We start from the raw sequence: 9,882 nt of genomic DNA, 5'->3' as shown, positions 1-9,882 counted from the left end.
TCCCTGCATTTCAATTAGGCTGTGGCAATGGGCAAGTGGGAAAGGAATATTAATGAGGCAGCCCGGGAGCGCGGGTGGGAGCCGGGCACCGGCGGTGGTTCATCCCCTCGGCGGGGCGGGGCAGGGCGGGGCGGGGCTGGGGGCGGCCGGCGAGACGATGTCCTCAAGCACGGACTTGACAAGAGCTGGTTCGAAAGCTGCGGAGGGGCCGCGGCCAACGTGGGTGATCGTGCCGGGGGCTGCTGTTCGCCCCGTTAATGGTTGTCGCGCCGGCGAAGCGTCCGCGCCCGCCCGCTCCGCGCAGGCTGCGAGGGCGCGCAAGCCGCTCTGGCGGCAGCCGCCGTTCAGCGGGGCGAGGCGAGGCGCCCTGCCCTGCCCGCCCGCTGCACCGCACCGCACCGCACCGCACCGCGGGCAGCGCCGGCCCCGCCCCGCCCCGCCGCCCCGAGCCCGCGGAGCCGCCCCCCCCCCCCTCGCCGCCGCCGCCGCCGCCTCCGCGCCCCGGCACCGGCACGCGCGCTGCCCGCCGCCTCCCGCGCGCCCAGGCACACCCGCGCGCGCGCGCGCCCGCCGCTCGGGAGCCGCTCCGTCCTGCCCGCGCCCGCCGCCGCCCCGCGCTCCCCGCCGCCTCCTGCCCCGCTCGCCGCCGGCGCCCTCCCTCCCCCCGCCCGCCCCTCCCCGCCCCGGCCGCCCGCCGCTCCCAGGTAGGGTCCCCGGGGGTCCCCGCCCGCCGCGGGCAGCGCGGGGCCGGCGGCGTCGGCCCCTCGCGGGCGGGGGCAGCGCCTGCCCGTGGCAGGGCGCTGCTGCGGTCCGCAACTTGTCGCCCTGCGGGGGTTCCCGCCCCCCCCCCCCATCCCCCTCCCGTACCCCCTGCCGCGGCGGCCGCCGGCGGTGTTGTGCCGAGCGGCTGTCAAACGTGCCGGGCGCTCGGCGGCGGCGGGGGGCGGCTCGCCCGCGGTCCCGCACCGAGCCCCCGCGAATGGCATGACTCCCGCCCGCCCCCCCGGCTGCGGCGTGCCGTAGCGAGGCGAGGGATGGTTAAACCCCGGCCTCTTTACACGTACGGCTTTTTTTTGTTCCTTTTCGTCTCGGGGCTTTCAGCTTACGGAAAAGGGAAGCGTCTGATGCGTCTGCTCACATGCCACGTTTGATCATACGTTGCCTCTTTGCACAGAGCAGGATCGTTGGGAAAGATGGAGATACAATAAGTTGCTAGTAGCGAAAAGTGCTGCGGGAAGCCGGCGGTTTCCTTCCCCCACCGGAGCGGCATCTTTCCCCTCGGGTGAAGTTGAAGGCACTGCTCGCTGGAGACCGGCCGTGGCTGAGAGCGGCTTGTGTTTTTCTTGCGCGGTTAGGTCTTGCGAAGAGCGGCGATGAAGAGGAAGCTGGCGCTCTCCGAGATGCAGTTGGTCCTTCTCGTTGTATTGGTGTGGCTCCCAACAAGGTGAGGGGATGGTTAGTTTTGTCGTTCCCTGCAAACGTGGATGTCGCGGTCTGCTGAGGGTGAGCCTGTGTGAGGGGTTATAAAAGTGTAGCGTGTAGTAATGTCATAAAACCAGTCTTTCTCAGCTGTTTGAGTGCAGGATTACATAGTTTCCAGAGCAGATGCGGTACAAGGGAAGGCTAGGGGCCGTATAAGCCTAATCTCTTGTCCTTCAACAGTTTGTGCATTGATGCTTTATTTCACCATTAAAATATAATTCCCTTAAATGCCTTGCTGGATCTTAAAGATTCATTGGACTTACTGTATCGCTATGATTCTGTGACATACAGAACAGTTAAGATGGAGAATTAGATTATCGTGAAGTCAAACAGCAAATCACAGTCTCTAAAATAATGCTCGCATGTTTTTTTTTAATATGGGCATGCCTTTTTTTTTCTTTCTTTTTGGGGGGGTCTTTTTTTGATCAACATAACAGAATTCAAAACGATACTTAAGCTTTAAACCTCTAGGTGGAGATAGCATACAACTTCACAATCACATATAATAAAACAATAGCCTAATTTATTAATCAACTTTTCTTATGTTGTTTAAAGTTCTCCATTTCTAAAGTCAGGGTTCAAAAGAAAGTAATTTTAATCACAAAATAGTTTTGTGTTGCTCACAGCCCCTAAATGTGCAACTAATTGTAGTTTGTAACTTCAGTTTACTTGCTTTGGCTCTGGCTGCAGTAGGTCTTATCCTAAAATGGTAAGGGTCGTAAGCTAAATAATGCAAGTTTCCTATGATTTAAAAAGTCTGCATTTATTTTGGTCTATTTCCTAATGAACAAAATATTTCCTGAAACTACATTTCCTATTTCACTTTATGGCTAAATATGGTGCAGTATTAGTTGAGTCACAGTGGGCCAGATCCTGCAAACCCTACTCAAGCAAGTAATCTCACTGACGTCAAAGAGACTACATGTGTAATTAAGGAGTTTCTGCCTGAGTAAAATTTTCAGGATTTGACCCTAATTTGATAAAATTGCATGGTCTAATTTTTTAGTGATATCTTAAGTTCAAAAAAAACTGTTGTATCTCAAAAAGAAGCTCAAAAAATGGCAGAGACTTACAGTACAGAAATACATTTTTAAAAATAAAAAATGAAACATCCAGTAATTAAAATTAAGAAAAAACTCACACATCAGTAAAATCACGCATAACATTTTGGTATGTTCTTTAGAAGTTATCTGATTGTGGTCGATTCTATGGTTTGTGTGATGGAAAGCACCAACTGCAATGATTTACATTTAAATACTTCCTCCATGATGTTGAATGGGGAACCAAGAATAAGCCCTGTCTTTAATCATTTTATTGCTTGCTTTAGAGAAAATGTCACCCAAATCTACTTTTGGAGACAAATTTGGTTTGGAGAAAATATGCTCGGGTTTTTTTGGTATTCAGATTGCCTTGAGTAGTAGTTCCGTTAGAGATGATAAACACTCAAACATTTCAAGTTAAAAATGTAGACGGCTGAAAAAGGTATAAAAGATAATGTGTGCAGCATATGATGCTTTACTTCCTCGATGCTCAAGTATTCCAGTGTTAAGTAGGTAAGACTGGTGAGCTCATACATTTTACACGCATGGTGCTTAACATTTTTCACAGTCACAACTGCATGTGTGAGGCTTGCTGCATGGGAGCGTTCCCCTGGTACACAAAACCTTTGGGCTCCGTGTCCAGGTCTGGGAGGGCTGTTCAGCACCACAGCTGATTCATGTTCCAGACCCTGGTGTTTTCCACAGAGATATGACCCACAAAGGCTGTAACATCTCTCTCTTCATTGGGGAAGTTTGAAACAATCGATGATCAATACATTCTTCTTGACGCTCCATTTATGATTTTTTTCTTGTTGTTGTTTTGTTAAAAAAATAGCATTTTAGAGCCATGAAGGCTATCCACTGCTATCCTGCAGCTTGCTAGTCAGCATCGTTGTTCCCACCCACAAAATACTGACATCAGAGGACTCCCTGAGCATGATCGCTGGAGTTTTCCCTCATGTTAGTTCTTCTGGTCATGTACATTACATGACCATTGGGTGGAAGCATATCCACAGGATTTATCCAGAGGTGGAGTATACTCTAGGTGAGGACAGCTAGGATAGAGCTGGAAGGAGGCAGGTTTGTGTGTGGGAACCCCGGTGTTACCAGTCCGGGGTGACATGCCACCGAGGCTTGGGAAGGTCTTTTAGGCTTTTGCACCTGCACAGCCAAATGTGTTAGTGAAGCTCGAAGTAGCATTCACGGTGATGCAATGTTGACTAGAAGTAGAGGCTAATGGAAAACGACTTCCTGGAAATTTTAAATAGTATGTTGTCGACTCTTATTTTTCTGAACTTGTTTAATATATATATATATATATACATACACATTGTGTATTCATATACTCTTAACTACACCCTTCCTGTTAGAGGGCAGCAAGTTAAATATTGGAGGCCAGCCTGCAAAAACTGCATGCTGAGTGTACATTAAAACACATCTAGCACTTTCTAAAATGTAAAATGTCCATTTAGATCAGTGCTGGCTGACTCCCTGGAAGATGAAGCTAAGAATAACATCACCATCTTTACAAGAATTCTAGACAGACTTCTGGATGGTTATGATAATCGTCTCAGACCTGGATTAGGAGGTAATAAAACCTATTAAAGATTGATTTTTAAAAACAGTTTTAATGTTCAGATTTTATGCAGTGATATTCTTCCTTCAGGGTTCTCCCCCCCCCCCCCCCCCAGCTATTGGTATGTATCTTGATAAATTATTTATAACTCTATATTCACCCAGCTGAATCATTTGAAGTTTGAGGAAGATAACATCTATGAATGGAAAGGAGGCACTTTCACACATTTATCTTAAGTAAAAGGAAAAAAATATCTGGTGATTTAACATAGTAAACCAGAATGAGAACAAAAATAACATCTAAAGCTGTTATTCCAGTCAGGGAATTTTGGTTGAAGAAGGAATGCAGAGTTGATTCCCTGCAATGCGATGAATGTATATTTTCAGAAATCTGCACAAGTGTTTTGTGTGGTGTGTGTAAAGTACACATATTAGATTCATTCCTTGTCCCAGTAAATTCAATAGAAATGTTTTATTTTTTATTTCCTTGGAATTAGGGTTTCACTGGTAATTAGCATTTCGTTTCTGGTACCTTGCATGTATTTGGGCATTTGAAAAAAAGTAAAAGAATAAAAGGAATATTGGAGGACAGGGGTCACTGCACTCTTGTGCCATGACTGCCAGTTATTTTTCAAAATGTCAGTTCACATTTTCATGTCCACATTTTCATTTTAAAGCTATGCCAGCTCATGTGAGTATGTAAGCAAGAAATTTAAACAATTTGTTTGGTATTGGAAGTATTACTGTGCAAAAAGATATCTGTGGTATGGGGAGGGGTAGAATATCCTGGTTTTTATAATATTTCTTTACTATTATTGTTTATCTGCTATTTATACTACCTAATGTAAATATTTATCTACCTAATATAAAACTGTTACTATTATTATTATTCATAACAGTTTGGGTAGTGGTAATTTTCAACCTGGAGACTCTTGCAGCTTGCTGAAACTATTCCACTGCCAAATCCCTGGGAGCCATTCCTGTTCCTGTTGATTTCAGTAACGTCAGGCTCAAAGCTAGAGACCCGCTCTAACTTCCATGGGACCTAACAGCTCTGATCAAATTAGGAATTAGTTAAAGCTCACAGGTTTTAGCCAACACTTTTCCACCCTGACCTGTGGCTCTGGTGCTGTTCTGGTTCTGGAGAATCTTGGCTTGCATCTGACACAGCATAAAGTGGGAGCTGGCACTGGCTGGAAACAGCTTTCTTGTTACGCATTAATCTTAACATAGGATATCTTTTAGTTTCCATTTCTGGCCTCTGTACTGTGGAGACTTGTGAAATATTTTATATTTAAGGACTTTTAAATTTAGATAATCCATAAAATGAGACATACAGCACTGCTGATGTAAGAATTCATATAGTGATGTTTTACATGGAGATTTGATTTCTTTGCAACATACCCAAATGTAAGAACTTAGACATAGTATAAACATGTAATGCCTAACAGGTGACTTGCAGAAACATTTCATATCACAAAGCTCATATTTAGTTGGCAGGGCTTTTAAAATTATGTTTTTTAATTAGAAAAATAATGAAAAAAATCTTTTATTTTTTACAAAAAAGAATGTGTCATTTAATGAGAACAGTCTGCAGTTCCTTTGCATATCATGCATTTTTTTAATGCTAAAATTGATATTGTTAAAAAAATGAATTTTAAAAATTATTTTTCAAGCAGATTTTTATTTTAGATTTTCCATAAATATACTTCAAAATACCTCCTTCCCCCCCCCCCCATGCTCTTAGGTAATTAAAATATACTTTGGGAACATAAAAATTAAAGGATTAACATCTGTTTGATATTGGCATACATGGCAATCAACCCATGCAGAACGTGTGTGAAATGAAAGTGTGTCATGCATATTAAAGCGTGATGATTCATGATACTTTAATCTTAATCTGCAAGAATACTTTAGTTGTGGATGGACCGATTCTTATAGTTTAAAAGAACATTTGTAAAAGCCAGTTGTGATAATCCATGATATGAAATACACTGAACAATGCTTTCGTACATAGTGTTTAGTAATTATGGAGTTTCATATTTCAGGATTTTGTAGCACTTTATTCCTGTTTCTCTCTTAACCTGTACTCTGAAATGAAAAGTGGAAATAATTAATATTTTTAAAAACACTATGCACCTAGTGAGACCTCATAGTTTCTAAAAGTGTTTTTGCATGATTACTGCATTTTAACCGTGCCAGATGTCATTAATTTAATATACTAGTTCTCTTCCACTTGCATTTATATGAATCTGAAATAATTCAGTTGAAAGCAGTAGAGCATTTACTTTGGCATAGCAGCTTGTGTTATCCTGCTGCACTACTGTGACTGAGATCCCAGTCTGGCCTAATGTGCTACAGCAGAAACAGTCCAGGGTTTGAGATGGATTCTTTTAAAGTCTCCTGAAAGCAAGAGTTGTTCACCAGCCCACTTTCACCTGTTGTGAAAGACTTTTTCAGAGATGTCTTGCAGCAAAAATTCAGCTCATTATAAAGAATTATTAATCTCAAAAATGTTTGTAATAATGAAAAGTGGTAGCTTAACACTGGCATTTTAGCTAGTTATTGACCAACAAAATGGAAAGATATGGGCTTCTTCAAAGACCGTAAATAAATTCAACTAAGTAATTAGCTGTTTGGGAATTAATTCTTGAATTTAGGGATATATTTAGAATTGATTTTGCTAAGAGGCTTGGTGTTAGTACTTACAGTATGTAATTTGATCCTTCACTGATACATCTATACACTTCAAAACCGAATACTATTTTCTGTAGACTGTTAAGGCAGCTTTAGCTATCACTGGTGAGGCAGCTCTGTTGTATAAACAGGTTTTGGCTGTTGGCTATTGGCTGCCCTAGCAGCTGGGATCCTTGAATGATGTATGAACACTATAGTGATGAAATAGCCTGCAAAATGGGTGTGGGCACGGAAAAGAAGACACTGCACTGTCCCCTGCAGCCAGAGACATCTCATATGACTTAGATAATACCCAGGGCTACCGTGTTGATATGGATAGGCATGAGGGTATTCAAGGGGAGAGAAATTTTTCTCTGTACTCATTTTATGCTAAGCACAGGACTGCAGCTGGAACACTCTTGACTGCACTTTCAGTTCTGACATGAACTATTTTACCCAAACACTCCATGCCATTTCTGTCTAGACACAAAAATAAGTTACAAGTTCCCTTTCAAAACAAATTCTGCATGTCATTAGCACTAATTTGTATGAAATACAGCCATGCAAATGGCAAGTCATGAGGAGTTTGATTTGTTTATGATTTTCTTCAAAATCATAAAGGTGTTTTCTTCTATTTATTTGCTGTAATGTTTGCAAGATACTTTAGGGTAGCACTTTTCCATAAATCCTTTGATTTTTATTAGCACATAGAAAAAGAAATCCACAAAACAATGGACATTAAACTAAACAAGGGACCAAAAGAGAATTTAGATCTTGAAATAATGAGACAACAGAAGGTTGAAGCAGAGATACATCTGCATTCGAATCTGGAAGTGATTATCTGTCTGCTCTGTCTGCTTTCCTCTGCCCCATGGACAGACATGGTTAAAGGAAAAAGGGACAAAGATTAAGGCAATCCCCTCTTTTAATATGTTGATATTCTTGTGGATTAGGTGTATCCATAAAAACATACATATTTGCTAAAATGCTAGCATTTTTTAAAGATGAAAAAGAGGAAGGAAGGGAGAAGGAATGGAGATGGTGGTAGGATTTTGATATCATGTTGGATACTTCAGTTATCTTACTGTCTCCATAAGCTATTCAGCCTGCTCTGCTTTCTCATATTTGAAATTGGTCATTTCCAGCAGCTATAGAACTTCTATCTGTTCTCCTGCAAATCTATAAAATATAATTGAGTACAAGGCTATATAAAATATAAACAACAAAGAGAAATTGAAGGACAGAGGAGTGGACTTCATAGCCTGAAGGCCAGATTTTCAACTGCCATATTGACATTGAAAAGAGCTATGCAAATTTGCACAATTTGAGGATCTTTCCACAAACTGTGGTCAGTCTCACCAGCTTCAGGAGGGGCATTCTCATTGTAACCAAAATGGTGAATGTTGGTTATTAAAGAAACCGAGGTAAATCAGACATCGTGTAGGTGAAAAGTAAGTGCTGCTGTGGTTCCATTTTGAAGGATCTGTCTCTGCTGCAAGGTGACTTTCAGATGTTAATATTGCTTTAAACAAGAATCCCCGTTGCATTTTGCTTACAGATGTACCAAACCCTTTTTTCCCCCCAACATTTTGTACATAAATTTAGCAGGAAAACTGAAGAGAACTGAGAAGGATTATGGCTGATTGTTACTATCAGAGATGGTGAGCAATGAATACTTGTGGGTATGATCATTCATCTTTGCAGCAGTGTATATATCGTTGCATAGGATCAGTGTAGTAGTGGAGAGTATTAGACTGTGAATTAAAAATTGTATGATGTGCTCATCAATATGAGCTAAAAGGGAAAAAACATTTTTTCGCAGAAAACTTCTTTTTCTTCCCCCAGATCAGAAGAGCTATATATATATTTGTGTCTGTGTGTTTATCAGTTGTATGTCTTCAGTTGCCAGGAAACAAGGCCATGATCATATGCTGGTAATCTGGAGGATGTTAAACTTAGGGCAGTATATTTATATATCGCTGTGATTCAGAGTTTTTAATCAGCTTTAGAAGAGTTTGTAGCTGTAGCAGTCCCCTAGCTGGGCATTCAAAATTTAGTGGTGTTTGTCAGCCTCATTGTGCTTAATACACATTCAGATTATCCTAAAAGAAGGCACTTCGACTATTTTTTGCTGCAGAACACTACAGGAAAGATTTCACTGCTGTTTTTAAAGGAAAAAGTGCAGTTCCCCTGCTCAGTTCTGGTTGCTTCTTTAGCTCTTCTTTGCTCCAGTTTAATCTTCAGGAAACTGTAATGTCTCTCTGCCAGTGCTAGTGCAGAAGCAATTCAGAGCAGCACTTGCATTTTCTGAAAGCCCACTATCTATGTAGTTATGCTGGGATACAAAGGTGTAAATTACTGTATGCTTTTTTCTTGGGCATTCCTGGAAGGGTCACATAGAATCTGGCTGTAATAGTGTTTTCAGAGGAGTCAGCGAGAAACTCAGATTAATTTGTGTTAAAGTTGTGGATAACATATATCGGCAAAAAGCATTCCTTGTGAAAAATGGAAAAGCAATAGAAAGGAAGGTATGAAAATATCATTTAATTAGTTATTCAGGGCATGCAGATAGTGCTAAAATCCAAGAACAGAACTAACTCAGTATCTATAAGCATTCTAGAGAATGAATCATTAGGAAAGCGGAAGGATAAAAACCCCTCAGAAACTTTTGTGACACTGAAAAACAAATCAGCAAAAAAGTAGAATAGGGTAGGGGCTGAGGAGCTAAATAAAGCTCATTTATTTATTGAAAGTCTGTGGGTAAATCAACAGTGAAGACATCAAAATTGATGTTACAACTGTGAAGAGTATTGCAATTGGGGAAAATGTTGCACTGCGATGTGGCAAAATGCTACGCTTCACAACGCTTACCAATAATCTAGGTACTTTACAGTAAAGTTTATATGCCTATAAAGGAGCTTATCTGGGAGGATCTCTCAGTTCACTGAACATGTTTATTCAGTATTTTTATTCTTTACCCTTCCCCCCCCCCCCCCCCCCCCCCAGTAAAGCATTGCTTTTAATGCTAGAGATGCGGCTGATGACACCAAGGCTGAATTAAGGCTTTGCTTACTTTGCTTATGTCAGCTGCAAGGAAGACATGAAAGCA

General features: G+C 42.1%; 1 protein-coding gene across 2 annotated transcripts in view; it reads left to right on the top strand.

Annotated features, from left to right (window-relative positions):
• The first annotated feature begins 473 nt into the window (after positions 1–473).
• The window catches only part of GABRA2 (gamma-aminobutyric acid type A receptor subunit alpha2), a 64,811-nt gene continuing 55,402 nt past the window's right edge, over positions 474–9,882 (top strand). The window contains exons 1-3 of one of the 2 annotated variants that reach the window (XM_055796682.1): positions 474–704; positions 1,356–1,444; positions 3,995–4,110. In XM_055796682.1, the coding sequence (XP_055652657.1) occupies positions 1,374–1,444; positions 3,995–4,110 (187 nt within the window). In that variant the 5' untranslated portion in view covers positions 474–704; positions 1,356–1,373. The other variant, XM_005232110.4, reaches the window with a different exon arrangement.

The sequence above is a fragment of the Falco peregrinus genome, chromosome 2 (assembly GCF_023634155.1).
Source record: "Falco peregrinus isolate bFalPer1 chromosome 2, bFalPer1.pri, whole genome shotgun sequence".
Classification (NCBI taxonomy): Eukaryota; Metazoa; Chordata; class Aves; order Falconiformes; family Falconidae; genus Falco; species Falco peregrinus.
This window is presented reverse-complemented; position numbering and strand designations above follow the sequence as displayed.